Source organism: Buteo buteo, chromosome 17 (assembly GCF_964188355.1).
Source record: "Buteo buteo chromosome 17, bButBut1.hap1.1, whole genome shotgun sequence".
In the NCBI taxonomy this organism is placed as follows: domain Eukaryota; kingdom Metazoa; phylum Chordata; class Aves; order Accipitriformes; family Accipitridae; genus Buteo; species Buteo buteo.
In genome coordinates, this window is record NC_134187.1 from 5340299 (window position 1) to 5357516 (window position 17218).

Here is a 17218-nt window from a genome sequence, read left to right on the forward strand (position 1 = left end):
AAAAGCAATAATTAAAATTGAAAAATTGAGCTGTTTTTTCAAACTCCTCTTTTTAATAATCCACAGCTTTATTGTTTAACAGCAAGGAATATCCTTTTTTCTTATGAAGAACTATAATTATTTTCTTTTTAAGTGAGTTCACAATGAGAACTTGTGCTCTGGGTGCTTCAATCACTGTGAAATAAGAACAAGTACTTCTTCAGACTGCTGAAAGAGCTTCTCTTTGCTTATCATATCCTATATGAAGAGATAGGAAATTATCCATGTTTCATATAAGATGAAAAATTATTTACCTTTTAAAACAAAAGCTATAACTTCAAGAAATTATTGACTACAGGAAACACAACTGACTGTCACTGTGTTCCTTACTATGTGCAGCAAACCAGGCTCTGCGAGATTTTCTTTTAGCCTACTTCCTTTCTAAAATATGTATAAGACAGCGAGAAGGATATCTGTGGCTAAATGAGCTGATTTGCATTACAAATTGAAAAAAAAAATAAGCCAGCATTTCATGCACAGAAATAGCATGGGAAATAGAAATTGCTATATAGACCCACACTATTTCCCATTTCCCTCCCATAGTGGGTGTGACGGTGTGTTTGCCTGTCTCTCTGTTTCTTTTTTTTCTTTTTTTTTTGCTATATCACCCAGATCCACTGAATTAGGCAGCTCCACTGAAGGCAAGCGTACTTTATCAAGCTCTCACAGCCGCCTGCTCTCCTGCAATACCTTCAGCCCTTGACACCAACATGAGGTTCAAGTTCTCGATCCTGGCTCTTCTTCTGGAAGTGTCCATCATTGTTTTGTTTGGGATATTTGTGGAATATAACGAGCATAGTGCCTCTGAAACTTTATACCCAGGTAAGTGTTGCTATCTAAGATTCATAGAAGTTAGAATTTCTTTAAACTAATCCTAAGCAAAATTTCTGAATAACTTGTGAGACCTACCAATATAGCTAGAAAAGAAAGGCATGGTTTGGGGCAGACAAACTTTTTCTGAGGTGTAAAAGCAGCAGGCTTCAAAGCTTCAAATTCAAGTTGAGCACATATAAAATTCTGAAAGTAGCTAACTGCTGACAAGTTAGGTGTTCTGGGAGAGAAGAGTTCTGAAAATAGTTCTAGTGCTTGGATAGCAGGTTAAAACTTGGAGAAATATGAATTGTTTTGAACAATTCTAGCATTTTTCAGAGGTGGATGGTAGTGCTTCTTGACGGACCTTCTATCCTGATTACTGCATCAAATAATGAAAATGAACAGAACATTTCATTATTATTATCCACGATTCAAAAAGTTATCTTATGAGAACATGGAAATCGGGCAGCATATTCATCATCATTACAAAATATGTTTGCAGAAACTGGACTCCATAAAGGGCAATAGTTTTTGTCACAAGGTGAATAACCCCCTTCCTATTTTTCAAAGCAGTGACTCAGCTGTAGACAGCAATGGTTCAGCTGGTAAACGTTTCCGTTGATCTGTTGTTCTGCAAATGCTTGATCAAGTTTAGAGAGGAAGATTTTAGCCTGAGAAGTAGTTGCTTACTTCTCCCACCCTCCTTCTCCTCCTTATGCAAAGATCAGACTGTTGTAAATAAATAGAAAAATAAGTCTGCAGAGGAACAGCCTGTGTCTTGATGGCCGTATTGAAGGTTTGTTGTTCATTTTCTTGGCTCTGATGTCTTAACAACTTGTAACCCTGATTGCAAACCTCTTAATGATGATCATAACAGTACAGAACTCCTTGCCTGTTATGTAGTACCCATGTAATTTTGAACGTAACCCTCTTTTTGTCTCATTCCGACTGGTCTTTCAGTGACTGTTACAGGGGAATGTGATCTCAGGGTCTCTTCACTCCCTAGTAGTCTTGTGTTGTGTATTCTCACACAGAGCATTGGCCAGTTGAGAGAACAGTGAATGCACGGCATTATTCAGCTCCAGATGCAAGTCAGGTGATGAACATCAGGGGCTAATTATTCAAAATTGGGTTAACTCCACTGAGAAGGGGCAGTATCCCTAGGAGATAGTAACTTAGGCTATGCCAGAGCCCATTCTCTTTCTGAGACACAACTTGGCCATGTCCATGATATTTAACTATCCCAGTTCCGAAATTAGGTGGCCTTATAGAGACACTATATTGGGAATGACCGTTGGTCCGCTATCACCCATGAAGTAATAGTTGGCCTAGGTAAAAACTATGCCAGAAACCACACGAATAATTTGACAGCACAAATAATTCTGCTCTGGCACTGTTATTTTATTAACATAGCTATGGCCTAAAACCCCTGTCCACCTACCTCTTCTCTGACTCTACCCCAAAACAACACAACAACAACAGATACAGCCACAGAACAATAGTGTTTTGGGCATCGTTGTACAATTTGGTAAGCCAGAAGGATGTTGTCTAGGACATGGGTCCTTCAGACTCAGATTAAGGTCTTTTTGCCCTGCAAAACCAGAGAAAATTACCTTCTCCAGTCTGAATATCGTACCTGCTGGCTCTGGTACTAAACTGGCCTGCATTTTCTTGGAGTTGCCCTTACCAAGGAAAATGAAGAAAGGTGCATGGGATCCTCGTGCTTATGCCAGTAATTTAATAGTCTTCAGTGGCCTCTTACAGTACTGTGGTGCATTTCTTAGTAAACCTTGAGTTTTCTGGATGGAGATTGCCTGTGCCACACACATCACCATGGGTACTGTGCTCCCTGGTTAGCTCCTGGGGTAGACTGTTCTTGCACTTAACAAAACCCTCTCCCAGCCCTTGCGTGGAGCCCTGTTTTCTAATTTAATATCTCCATTTTAAAAAGGTGTCAGAGAGAGGGCAGGAACCTCATCAACATCATAAAGAAAAGAATTCTTCTCACCAGATGCTAACACTACAAGATAGGCCTTTAAATGTAATCTATCCAGTTAGGGATCACCTATAGTTATTTCTTCCCTAATTCCTGTGTCTAAAGTATGTGGGAGAAATTGCCTGCTGTCTCCCATGCCTTCGTGCACAGACAGTGTATGACTACGTGATACCTGCACCCCATCCACACTACTGAACTGCTAGCAAGCTTCTGGCGTGGTTTTTGCTCATGCAAGCCAGCACCTTGATGTCCTCCTCCATATGGCTTTAGGCATAGCGTAGATAAGGGACTACTCTCAATTAGTACAGGTGTGAACAGTGTTTGGGAGCGAAGAGCATGTAACTGTACAGATGCGTCAGCCTGTGCCATTCGCCTTTTGGTTAGGCTGTTCAGTTTACCAGTAGAGACATAAACTAAGCAAATGCCGCAGATGTAATGTTGGACTTTTAGATGCTGACCTACGAGTTGATGGATCTCATTCACAATAACAAAGTGGAATAAAAACAGGGTTTCCTAATACCTGTATTTTCACTTTTGGGCCCTCTTCCTCTCAAACTTCCCTGTCTACAAAGTACACACAAGAGCACAGTTTGCCTGAAGACCTGGCAGAAAGTTAATGCTATGGTTGTTTAGATGTTTTAGGACATATCCTGAGCAAGGACTTCCCCTGAGTTCACAAAAAGATGGGTTCAAACAGCTTCCCATGCTGTCTCCAGGGATGCTAACCCACCTCATAGATTTAGTTGTTTCATGCAGGGGACAATTCATATTCTCAGAACTGCAGTGCAGGGCCTGCTTTTATATGCCTTAAATACCTCAGCACAATGAATCCAAGCTGTTTCAGTATTTTTGGATGGAAGAAAGATGAAAATAATAATTGAGGATTACCATAGTTTTGTACTCAGGTAAGGGGGGGGCTGAGCTGAGATCATTCCCAAAGCATAGCTTTGCATTACATCTATTTCTGGTGGATGCAAGTACAGGCATGGTGAATTGGCTGGACAACTTCACGTGTGCCGTGCCACTAGAAAGGGAGGACAAAGGCGTGTGATGGTTTTGCAAGCACTCCTGGAGGATTTCTTTAGTACTGGTATCCTGTATGTAATATCCTGTGATTGATCCATGACTCATGGCTTAGGAAAACTTACGTGCCCCTTTTGTTCAGGGTTCTACGGTTTACTCCTTTAGGCAGAGCAAAATCACAGTTTTAGTAATAAACCCAGATGCCACAATCAACTTTGTGTTGAGACTGACCACCATGCGGAAACCTTGCAGTGGAACTAATCTGTTGGTCTCAGGCAGCCTTGCAGAATCACATACAGTGGTTTTGTTCAGGATCTGCTGGAGCATTTTTTCCAATCTTTATTTTCCTGTCTCACAGACAGAGGTACTACGTTTTGTTAAACACAACTAGTTACTGAAACAGTTTATTTCAAATCATGCTGTTTTCTCCATCGTTTTAAATCATTCCAGACCTACTCTTCTTTAAAAGGATGTGTAAGAGGTAGTTAAAGCACAAGGTATAGGCTAGACTAGTTGAGATTTGTCCTCAACATCCATGAATTCACCTAGTTTTAACCAGGACTCTTAATCTTTTTTTGTAAATAAGTCCAGACAGCTTTAAAACATTTATATGAATCCTGGCTAGCCCTCGGGAGGACCCAGGATTACATGCCAACCAGCTGCTTGTTTCAAACAGAATTGCTTTTAATCTTCAGGGCTGGGGTAAGATTTCTAAAAGCACTTTTCAAAAGAGACCTGAGCATGCAGAAGCCCTATTGATGGGCACTGAGAATTAAATTCCTAAGTCATCAACGTGTTTTTCAAACCTGTTCTGTTGCTTACACATAGAGTCAGGTTACTTAAGCAGTAAAGGATCTTTTACTAACCTAGACATGACTTACTGGGATGTTGTATACATCAAAGGGATTGTTCTGATGAGAACAATTTACTTGCTTTGTCTGCAATGATTTAACCAGGAGATTGCAAACAAGAGCAGGTAATATGCTGAATGCTAACAAACCATAATCTCCTCTGGGAGACTGGAAAAATTTTGTTACCTGGAGCTGACTAGCCTGAATGGGCAAAACTAAAACTTTATTGGAAAGTTCAGGGCATAGACTGATTAAATAATAAAAAGAGCAGAAGTAGGTCATTTTCAAACGTACCCCTCATTTTGTGCATGAAACTCAAGTATAATATAAACTGAAAGCTGTTGAAGTCGTATATCATTTTGACTTGTCATGCTAAGCTTTTATTAAATACATTTCCATTTTCTTCTGCTAAAGTCAAACAAAAAGGCTACTTTTGTAGATGTTGCTGTGCAGCTTTTATGGATTTGCCCTCGAGTTCTGTATTTTTTTGGTAACATTAACAAGTTTTTAATAAAGTGGTTACATAAGAGTCAGACACATAGCCTTGGCCACTTCTCAAATGCAAAGGTGCTGATCCCACAGGCTACTGGGTGAATGGTCACTCACAGAAAATTATTTTTTAAAGGGGAGAAAAAGGCTTGTTCAGCATCCAGTTTCCATTTATTCTCAAAAAAAGAAGGAAAGAGATCTTGCATTACTCCTTCCCTTATTTGAGAACAGCTGTCTGATATTTTTATTCCACTTTAAAAAAAAAGGTGGGTGATCACCTGTATCTGAGATCATCAGGATGGTGTTAGAGGAATGCTGGGAAGGCCATCCGTTCTCATTCCTACCGGTCCTAACCACTGCTACGTGTTTTCCAAGACATTTGAAGGAGACTTGCTCTAGATGTGCAATCCACCACCCCAGCCAAGCCAGGTATGAAGGCACAGCTCTGTGTTCCTGCGGCACAGGCTGCTGCAAGCTGGGAGGGTGCACAGACAGATGTACCTGTCAAATGATCTTGGATTTTAATATCCTTTTCCTAAACACCCCCCACTGACCCCGGAATTTGGGCCAATTAAGCTGTGGTTTGGGTTCTGCATCTACTAAAACACTAAAGACTTTGCTGCTGGTAGAATCAGGAGGGTTGTATTAGCATGGTTTGGGTTGTCCCCAGCCATATCTTTTTCATGTCTTGCCAGGTCCTCTGAAGCAAGGGAATATGTTGAGCTCTAAGCAAGACAGTTATTTTCACACACTACTGCAATACAGTTATTTTCACACAGCACTGCAATACAAAATATGCATGTATATCAAAGGCAGAAGCCCAAATGGGGAAGTTAAGTTGATTATGTATCTTTTAAAATAAGTAGTAAGCACAACACAAGAGTTTGGATAATAGCTCTAGAAACTGAGTAACATGGAGGAAAACGGGTAGCTTCCAAAGGACTGCGGGGGCCTCAGAAATCCCATCACTGGCCATTACCGAAGTCGGGAAATAAACGTGAAAAAGTCCAGCCTAAAGAGGAAGCAGAAGAGTTGGGGATGTCTGCGAGCCACCTGCATTTCTATGCTGTTTCTTAGATGCATGTAGCCCAACGTAAAGGATCTTACTACATGTGTGTATGTATTTCAGTGCTAGGTCAGGGCTGGAATGTGGCAGTACAAATATAATAGACTTTATTAGGAATCTCCAGCAGCTTATACTTTTGGGCCCTCTCTTGGCTAAACATGGTAATGCATAAAGCAAAAGTAGGAATGCTGAAAGTGTGTCTCTGGGAAATGTAACTTCAAGCCAAATATTAACTTAACCAGGTCAATGTCTCAAGCTTTTCCCATGTATTTGCATGTAGGGTGCAATGAAGTAGAAATGAAAATAAATAGTTTATCTATACTGAGGTTCTTACTAACAATAAAAATCAGAGAAAAAGCTTTAATTACGGGACTCAAACCTGTTTGGTGTAGAGTCAATTAAACCACATTAAACACTTCAGAGTAACAAAATATTTTAAAATATAAAATATCCATGTTATGATGATAAACTCAGCTTGTATTAAAAAGCCTAAAAAAGGAAATTAAAAGAACTTCCAAAAAAAAAGTAGAAAAAGAACTAACCATATTTTAATAAAATTCATGTTTGAAAAAAAAAAAAGCATGTTTAAAGGATGGCTAAGTATATGCTGATTAGCAATGTTAATTTACTAGTTTAGACATTACCTTAAATATCTTTTTCTTTTACACAGGTAAAGAAATCAATCTCTTGTACAGTAATTTTTAGGGATCACAAGTATCCCTTTCACTGGGCCAACTAGCATTCTATCAAAAAAATCCCATGTACAATTTTGGAGTGAGCTAGAACATGCTGGATGTGACAACCTTTGTTTGAGGGGGAAGAGAACTTTCCTGTAAGGACATGAAGCTGTGTTGTTCCAGGTAGCTTCACATGCAAAGAACCATTCCAGACCCATTAAATTTCCTAGTATAGAGACCTGGAGTTATTTCCATAATTATATAGCAAGGAATAAAATCAATAATTGGGTCTTGCATTTTCCAGAGACTCAATCTTCAACTAGTAGGCTGGTCAAAGTGGGGAAGGATGGTTCACATTGATGATATGAGTTTGGAACTCTTCTGTTAAATCCTCATTTGTCCCTAACTTTCCTCCCTTCATAGTCACTACACAGACATGTTTTCCCTTCAGTCTTTCAGGATGTCCATGTGATGATATTTGTTGGATTTGGTTTCCTGATGACCTTTCTGAAGAAATATGGATTCAGCAGTGTTGGTATCAACATGCTCATTGCTGCCCTCGGTCTCCAGTGGGGAACCCTGATTCAAGGATTTTTGCACAGAAAAGGAGAGAAAATTCATGTTGATATCAAAAGGTACCTGTGATTTTACCAAAATTGACATTTCTATCCCTTAAGATCTCAGGAGGAGCCGTAAACTACCACACCTGTGGGATCAGACTTGTAAGTTCTCTGAAATTTGATTGAGCCTTACTGTCCACCTCCAACATTCCTCTGCCTTTCACCTCTAAATGGGCAACGTCTTGTGCCCTGAGCCAAGGGAACCAAAGGGTGGGATGAAACTGAGGTGCTATGTTACACGTGCACCATAGGTGATGGAGAGACTCTGCTTTGGATCTCTGGAGCTGTGGAAGCTGGAAGACCTCCAGCAGTAGCACAGCACCTCCTGCATCCAGCAGGCATGAAAGGATCTGTCCTTCCATGACACATGGGGTCACAGAAGAAAGGCTGGAACAGTGTGTTTGTCCTTTCATGAGGTTTTCTCCTGCTCCTCAAGGAATGATCTACATGAGCACCATACTGCAGTAGGTTTTGGACCCCAATCATAGAATAAGAGTCCTCAAGAGCAATGTCTCTAGATACTTTTAATCCCCCTCCCATTCATCTGTCCTGCTTCTACCAAGGTCTCAGAATGTTTTCCACATCTATAGTTCCATTTTCTGAGAAAACTTGTAGACAATTTTGAAAGGAACAGCATCCAAATGTTACTGAGGGACAAGCAGAAATAATATAAGTAGTTCCTTAATGCTTACAGACAGGCATTTGCAGAGGGACCCATAAGTTAGTGCCCCTCTGCGCTGCAAGTTTTTGACCAATTTGTGGTTTTATTTATCTTTGCCATTCCCCATAACCTGTTAACACTGGTCCTTCCTGACAGCTAGTGCAAACATGATGCACAGGGATAGAAAGGCATGCAAGGCTTTTGGAATGAGATAAACCATGTGACCAAAGCTAAGAGCTCCCTGTCATCTTTGGAGGTCAAAGGACAGTCAGAGCTGGAAATATCCCTGCATATCCACACTACACATCTCATCTGACTTTTCACTACAATTTCAACCAGCTAAGCATATATATGGTATAAGAAGGAGGTAACCTTCCCACACTTTTCCCTCAGTAGCTGGTAAGATCCCTACAAAACCCATCTGGAAAGGTTTGATTTAATTTTCAACCACAAAGATGATCTTGATAATTCTGCATCTGAAGAGTTAAAGCTCTATCATTTTAATAAGGCAGGTTTGATATTATAGCCTCATTTCAGGTCTCTTTAAACGGATTTTCTTTTTTCCTGTGGTGGTTTGTTTTGGTTTTTTTTTGCTTTATTTTGTTTTTATTCGTTTTCTTAACTTCAGCATGATAAATGCAGACTTCAGTACAGCAGCTGCCTTGATTTCATTTGGAGCAGTCCTGGGGAAAACAAGTCCTCTTCAGATGCTGATCTTGACAGTTGTGGAGGTCACAGTCTTTGCAAGCAATGAATATCTAGTTACAGAAATACTTCAGGTACAACTATTTAGTAAAAACTGTTTTCTGTTTATAACAAATGCTTTCACTTTGTAATACTTCAGTCTACATATACTAGGTTCTAGTTTCTACCATAGAAAATAAACCATTAAAATCATCCAAACTTCTCTTTCATCAAATCCTCATCTTCATGCTGTATAAAATCTGTGGCATTATTCTGGGTCCTTATTACAGGCCACAGATGTTGGAGCCTCAATGACTATCCATGCTTTTGGAGCTTATTTTGGTTTGGCTGTGACCCTAGTCCTGTATCGTCCTGGTTTGAAAAATAAACATGAAAATGAAGAATCTACCTATCATTCTGACATATTTGCCATGATTGGTAAGTGAAGTAATAGTGAGTGCTAATCTGTTGTTCATCCTTCTTTCATCCTTATGTTTTCATGATTGCTTATTATTATGCTGCATCCATTTTCTTAAGTACACTCCTAGAGGCATATTCTTTTTTGTCTGATGCATTCACAAAGTTTTCAGTGACACACATATTTTTACAGTTTTTCCTTGGTTAAAAAAAAAGGAGAGATCAAATTAAAGATGCATTTTCACTTTGCTTTAGTGGTGACTCTCTTTTTGTTAAATCTTCTCTTATAAGCAGCATTTGCATAGAAATTGGCCATCATTAGAAGTATTGATCTGTTCCTGTCCCACTAATGAATGTTAGCAACCATACATCTGTTTGTCCTCCAGATCTACTCATAGATCAATTCACCAGCTAAAACTATCAGTTATATCAATAGATGATAAAGGATTTGCATGTGAACTGTCTTGCTAATGCATCCTATTATGGTATGGTTTTCACAGTGGTGGTGAGCTCTGGCAGCGAGTGGGGCATGACAAGGGGTTCTTACTCATCATCTTCCTCATTTCTTGTAGCTAGTTCTGTTGTGTTGGATCTTTCACGTTGAAATACCCCTTGTGACTGAATAGTCTTTGTTTCGTTTCGGCTTATATTCATCCAGGTACCCTGTTCCTTTGGCTTTTTTGGCCCAGTTTTAACTCTGCCATTGCATCTGAACCAATTTACCAGCTTAAAGCAATTGTCAACACTTACTATTCCTTGGCTGCGTGTACTGTCGTAACATTTGCCCTCTCCAGCCTGGTGGATCAAAGAGGCAAATTCAGTATGGTAAGAATCACATCGCAACCCCTGTTAAATTGAGTCACCCATCTATAACAAGGATGATTAGGCAGATTCCCAATGTCCGTGAGCTATCTGGAGCCTTTGGTCATAGTGTGGGCAAAATTAGAGCTATTATGCTTCTAAAAGCTATAATGTAAGATTGAGCCCTGAGGCAACCCACCCTGCTTTAGTGATGTGGTGATTCCTCAGTGAGACCACTCCATCTGCAGAGTGATGGTCCTGCTCCCTTGTTCTCTTTTGTCCGTGGAACCTGCTGGACCATAGACGCATCAGTCCAACGTTCAGGTGGACTTTTGGGTCTTGCTCCAAAGAAGATCCTATGTGAATCAACAGTGTTGCAATAGCCAAAATAGGTTTCTCAAGGCAACAACCTGTTCCCTGGCAATCTCACAGTGCACAACAGGCAAAGCCAAACTAGGCTGGGGCTGTCAACTTTCATCTCCTACCTAAAATCCAGCCCTGTGTTTCCACCCACTTTTTTCCAGTAGTTGCAGTGTTTACCTAAGCCCAGCGTGAGCAGGCACAGTTCAATGAGCTTGCAGAATTTGTTGTTGTTGTAGAGGGCAGTTCTCACTGGCTCAGCCTGGCTTCTCGAGAGGTCAGATGAGTTCTAGTGACTTTGCAAAAGTTGAATGTCATTAACCTGGCCCGAGTTAAACTGGCTTAGAGCAGCTTTGAACCAACACTTTGAACATGTGACAGGGAACCCTGTTTTAAATTCCTGTTCAATCTTCATTGGAAAAATCCCGCCTGAAGAAAAGGTAAACTTCTGTATGGAAAAAAGCCTTCAAAGCCACTCAGCCCTGAAACAAGCCTCTGTTCCCCATATCTCATCTCCACCTCTGTATACTCTTTGCAGGTTCTCATTCAAAATGCCACCCTGGCAGGAGGAGTGGCAGTGGGTACCTGTGCTGACATGCCCATCCACCCTTTTGTTGCCATGTGCATTGGGAGCATGGCTGGAATCATCTCTGTCCTTGGGTTCCACTTCCTGACTGTAAGTATTGAGGACCCACCTCTTGCTTCACTGGCTTTGCTGGAGCTCCCTTTGTTTGCTAGAAAGGGAGTTTTAGGCTGATACAGTATAGAGAGTAAGCTCTAGCTAAAGTTATTTTTAAATCACTGTGATTTAAATATATGCTTGTGAGCTAACTTCAGTCCCTCAACTAGCTAGAAAGAGAGAAGGATCATGAACATATTAAAATTCATTGACATTGGGATTTCTGTTCAAGAGGCTGACAGAATTTTGCTCCAAACCCATGTTTCAGTGAAATAGGACTAATTACATTTCACTCTTTTGAAATTTCTAAATAGATCTGTAATCAAAAAATACTTTCAAAGTATAAAATGGAATTGTTTCATGTGCAAATTGTAGAGACAAAATATTCTGAGTAAAACTGTTTAAACTGTAATTTCCTGATGGAGAAAATACCTGACTAGCAGACTCAGAACAGGTGTGTATGTGCTAGTTAGCCACCTCTTTCAACCTTTGCTGCAGCGACAGAAAAGATTAGAAATATCAATGGACTGTCATATCTTTTGTACCATTATATTTATGGTGGTAGCTTGGACATTTGTACCATTATACATACATACTTGGTCTTCTCTGCATAGAAACAATTTCACAGTGAAGGGAAAGATAGCAGGTTTTATAGCTAAACTTTGTGTACATAAAATAAGTTATTGTTTCTTGTACTTCTGCACTACTTTCTTTTGCATATCATTCTCTAGATAATGGAAGACAATAAACCCACTATAAACTTCATATTTCCCCTCATTTCAGCCTTTCTTGGCATCCAAGCTGAACATTCAAGACACTTGTGGAGTTCATAATTTACATGGTTTACCTGGAATACTGGGAGGTATCGCTGGCATCGTAGTAACTGCGATAAAAGATGAAGCTAGGTGAGTTATAGAGAGAAGAGAGAAAGGATCTTCTTGATTTTTGAAGATCTATCCTAATTTTCCACCTTCCTTGGATCTAATTATGATATTTTTTTTTTTTTTTTTTTTTTTCAAAAAATGCATCTTTGGTTTGATGTCAGACATCATGTTTTGGTTTAAATAGGACTCTTCTTGATATCCTGCCTTTAACATACTCTTTATATGCCAACCTTGTTCCAAATTAAAAGCTCAAGTAAAAATAAATAAATTAAAAACATCGTACAAAACAGCATACAGAACCATTCGAATGTAGAAGAATCTTTATTACAATTCTACAATTACACTGCTCGTAACAGTAAGATTTCCAAGAAAATTGGCAAGATGTGCTATTTCTCTATCTGAAATGACTGTAAGAAGATGAAATGCTGGTCTTTTTGACAAAGGGGAGCATTCTCTAAAGGCTTACAAGATACTAATAGTCCTTTCAAAGAACTTTTCATCTGTAGTCCAAAAAAACCCCAGAATAAAATAATGATTTCTGTCTTGTACACAGCAATGGCAGGATGTTTTCCTGTGAGCCATCTTGTCCAGCAGACAGCAAATACAATGTTGTAAGACCACTTATCAGTCTTAAAGTGTAACATTTTTTTAATTGCGAATGGTTTGGTTTTCTGCCCTTTTCAGGCAAGGTGACCGCTTTAGTCCTGGCATGCAGGCTGCTGCCCTGGGCAGCACACTTGGAATTGCACTGGTTGGCGGAGCCTTGACAGGTCAGTATGATGCATAGAGCAACCGAAATATATGTGAATTTAGAGGTTTGCCCATGGAGAACCTCAGCGTATCAACAATTTCATGTGAATAATACAAAATAAAAAAATAGAAATAATGTGTGATGGCAGAAACTTAAATATAAAAAAAGCAGTTTTCCAACAATTTTGTCTTCAAATTCAGTCTCAATACCTTATTGAATACATGCTTCAAAGATACGGGGTTGTATATATAGGAATAGTAAGATGTTGTTCTGAATGGAATTCTTCTCCAGATTCAGACACTTAAAACTCTGAACAGAAACTAGTTTGAGATTAAGACATATTCATTTAGGTGTCACATGTTTCCACATGATTATGGATACTTTCCAAACAAAAATTCAGGCTGAAATAGAAAATTCCAGTCTGAAACCTGGGAAAGGTTTGAGCAATTAAAAACAAGCTTTTATTCATGTCAACATGAAGAAACCTGCATCTCTCACAATGAGAGACCTGATGTCCCAAGATGGTTGGGTATTTCCGTAGACTGGGAAATGAGTCAGAAAACTTAGATGACTCCCCAGGGCACATCTGAGGAACATTTATTTGGGCATTTTGTCCATTTTCTAACCTCTGATGCTGTTTTTCCTGCAGGTGGTATTCTAAAGCTGCCCTTCCTGGGACAAGCATCTGACCAGAACTGCTTTGATGACTCTGTTTATTGGGAGGTAAGATACAACCTCCCTTTATTTTCATTATGTTCAAAGATGTACAGCACATTGCAGTCCTGTTCTCCTGGGTCTGTGGTTTGCACACATAAGTCAGCTTTCAAAAATATTGCTCTGCCTCAGGCTGTGAATTTATCAAGGCCACCTTCAGGATCTTTTTTGGACTTGCTAGCTAGTATGCCATTTACATTGGACTAACCTTGAACAAAAAGCAGGAATAGAGCCAATAAATTGAGACCTCGGTGGAGCTCTTTATGTCTCGCTGTGTCAGGTATCCTCTTCCTTCTTGTAGTTTAGACACATGATATTTGCATTTTTGGCTAAATGTTGCTACTTTTCTAGTGTCATCTAGAATTTCATACTGAATGAAATTTAGACCACTTCAGTATTTGTAGGGTGAGTCTCCCTTAGGCTGAGCAGAAGCTCTTCTGCATCCTGGTTGAATGATCTGACCACTGAGGTTATCAGAAGAAGATGGGCCTCATGGCATTAATGTTTTATGCATGAAGACACAAAAAATGGGGCAGAGAAATGAGTACATCTGAAATAGCCCTGCCAAGCTCCCTTTGCGCTCAATGAAGAACTGGCTCTAGATTGCAGTTCTTTTGAATCCTTTCAGATCTATGTTAGGTTACATGAATTAAAACCTTGAAAGTCTCTATATTCCCCACTGATAACGAAAGACCTTTCATTGCTTATGTCAAACATAGAGCTCTGTACTGTAGAGACCTAGATTTGATCAGCTTAGTCCCACACACATCTCTGAGTTGGATGCCTTCGGTCAAGTGCAGAGCAGAAACTCAGACATACTTTTCCTCTTCGCTAACTTGAGAAGCTCCCTGTACTGTTTGTAGACTTTCTGCATCTCCCTTCATTAGAGACTGATGACAGATTCTTAATTTAGGCAATCAGAATTTTATCCTTTATGCCAGGACAAACTAAAGAAGGCAAGACAAGAAGAAATACATGATATACATTCCTTGTAAATAAAATGTTGTGAACCCAAAAGGAGATTTTATTAGTTTTTTAATGAATTAAATGCCAGTATGAACCATACAATTTAGCTTTTGGTGAGAGAAAGTTTGCAGTCAAAGGGGCACTTTTGAGCCAAAAGATCAGCTGTAGCAATAACAATCATAAAAAACCACTTTTAATGACAGCTCTGCAAGTCATTCACTGTTTGACCTCGGGAAAGTCAAAGCACCGGTTTTTGGCAAGACCTGAAATAGGCTGTCATACGTAAATGATAAAAAATGTCAGGAAAATAAAAATTTTAAAGTGTGGCAGAAGAATTCACAGCCTGTGTTGACTAGTGATAACAATACAACCCTGCTCAATTGAAAGTCCTGTAGAATCAGAAGAACGGCTCAGAAATATTCTGAGTGAGCTTTATCAGGTAATGGGAAGGGACATTGATATTTGGTATACAACATCATTTACATTTCATTAGAGATGGTCACCTTGTTTCTTTAGAGCTCTTTGAAAATCTCAGATATTAATTTTTCACTTTTGTAGCTAACATCAGTGTTAAGATATTCTACTATTAAGAAAACCCTGAATTCATCCCTTAGAATTCACAACTGGTGCTTCATGTCAGGCTGGGTCAACGTTAATAAAAAGACACATAATATCTACAAACAGAATTACATTCTCAGTGCACTTTAGTCTCCTTTTGTGGAAAAAGGAAGTCTATATCTCATCAACTGAACTCTTCTCTGATTTTCATGGCAGGTTCCAGAAGAGGAGAAACTACAGGAAATTCACGCTAACAACTATGACGGGCCCAGCAGATTTGAAGCCACAATGTAGAAAAATAATTCATCTGTAATATTTGTCCTGCTGATGTTCTTTTCAGTCTCTAATGCTAAAAAAAAACCATCCGAGTATTGTCCTAATCACATTAGGTTTTCAAGAAGGGGTGGTAGATAACTACATTTTTGTAATATAAAACAAGCTTGATTTTAGAATACATAGTCACTATGCTGAGCTCAAGTGAATTAATTAGATCCTTCCAATATATTTGCTCATCAGAAAACCCATCCCAAACTGCTCTACAAAATTATCTGTATTTTACCTTTTGTCATCACTGAGTCAATATAGCCATTGAGCAACCTTTGTGTTTCAAGCCTATTAGAGGATACCATATTTAACTGCAAGATTTCTGAGTTAGAATCACACCCTTCAATTGCGTAAGGGTAATCAAGAAGAAATTGATTGATATTGTTTGTTTGGATTCTAACAAGCTTTCCAGCAGAGCATCTCAGATTAACTTTTTAAGAAAGTGTGTTGTCCTATTTTTGGATGGGGAAGACAATGTGCTGCATTTTGAAGACTGGTTATGACAGGAAACAAAATGTTGAAATAATTTTCATGGCAAAGCACAGAATATAGTGATTGATAAGGTATACTAAGTGGCAAGATGAGTGGCAAGATTCTTTGTTAATATGTTTATTGAAAGGGAGAAGAAAGTGAAATGGTAAAAAATATCATTATTGGCATAGATTTATTTAGACTGTTTCAAGGACACAATAAGGGAATTGAGTAGGAGTTATGAAACCAGGTAATTACATAATATGTCTTATTAGGTCCAACAGTAATAAGTGGATAGTAGCACCATTAATGTCAATAGATATAAAACGAACTAAATGCTAGCTCCAAGAAAAAATGTCAGTTATTAGGAACTGATCGGAAAGCAACTATGTTCAACCTACAGAAGACTCAGTGGAGAACTTCTGCGTGGTGAGTCGCTACCTTTGAAGTCACTGCCTCCTAAAACAAGATAAAGCAGAAAGAAGAAATTTGAGGCTAAATTAAGATAAATTAACTCCACCTGAGAAGTGATGATAATGGCTGCTCATTTAAGAGATACAAAAATTGAGGCATCTGAAGGAACTCTGTGAGATGGCAGTAGCTGGAAGCAGAGTCACACATTTGTTCCTACCTACATGGGATAATCCATTGGGAGGCAATGGATGGGAGATGAAAATCTAACAGAAGGATCACAGTGCCTCTAGGCATTATTCAGACACAGAAACTACTACTGATGTCTCAGAAGGACAAGCTACCATGGATGAACATTCAAGACTTTTTTATATTAGCATCTCATTTCAAGTCTTACTTATCAGATTTAAGGGGAAAACTCTTCTTGTATGAAATAGCACAGATATTTTCGGTTCTGCTGATGTATTTTTCCTTGAAAAACTTTAGAAATATACTAGGCAGGGCTGTCCCATATGTTATATCAGCTGTATACTGCTATATATGTCAGATTTCTATCTATGAATGAAAATACATTTGTTGTAACACACTTTAGTCCAGATATGCTCTTTTGCAGATGTGCAACGACTGACTCTTTTCTACCTCATTGGCTAGAAGACATCTTTTGTCCTTTCAAAGCTTTCACACAATCATTTTTGTAAAAACTGAGAAGGCATTTAACAATGTAAATATTGCATATGTAACCATTTTAGAAGTATCTTGTGCATAATTTACAAGCACGAAGTATTGAAGTACTTGAAAAAGATTCCATATGTAGACAGACTGTAAAAATCTTATCCTCAATACATAAAGCTCAGCCCTGAAAATCCTACTGGGGGATTCAAAGGGTCTTTCATTCACCTACAGCTGTAAGGTAATTATTTCACTGATTGTGAGTGTTGACCACAAAGAAATACCTGAGGGAAG

The 17218-nt window shown here is 39.0% G+C and overlaps 1 protein-coding gene across 2 annotated transcripts; it reads left to right on the forward strand.

The window, feature by feature from the left end:
* The first annotated feature begins 670 nt into the window (after window positions 1-670).
* Window positions 671-16715, forward strand: RHAG (Rh associated glycoprotein). Of its 2 annotated transcripts, none has more exons than XM_075048966.1 (10): window positions 671-861; window positions 7406-7589; window positions 8864-9014; window positions 9210-9357; window positions 9995-10161; window positions 11036-11173; window positions 11960-12081; window positions 12745-12830; window positions 13461-13534; window positions 15266-16715. In XM_075048966.1, the coding sequence occupies exons 1-10, from the start codon at window positions 750-752 to the stop codon at window positions 15341-15343; spliced, it is 1260 nt and encodes a 419-aa protein (XP_074905067.1). In that variant the 5' UTR covers window positions 671-749; the 3' UTR covers window positions 15344-16715. The 2 variants fall into 2 exon arrangements, with proteins under 2 accessions (XP_074905067.1, XP_074905066.1); XM_075048965.1 differs by lacking the exon at window positions 671-861 and adding an exon at window positions 5498-5640 and having other exon boundaries at window positions 15266-16712.
* The last annotated feature ends 503 nt before the right edge of the window (window positions 16716-17218 follow it).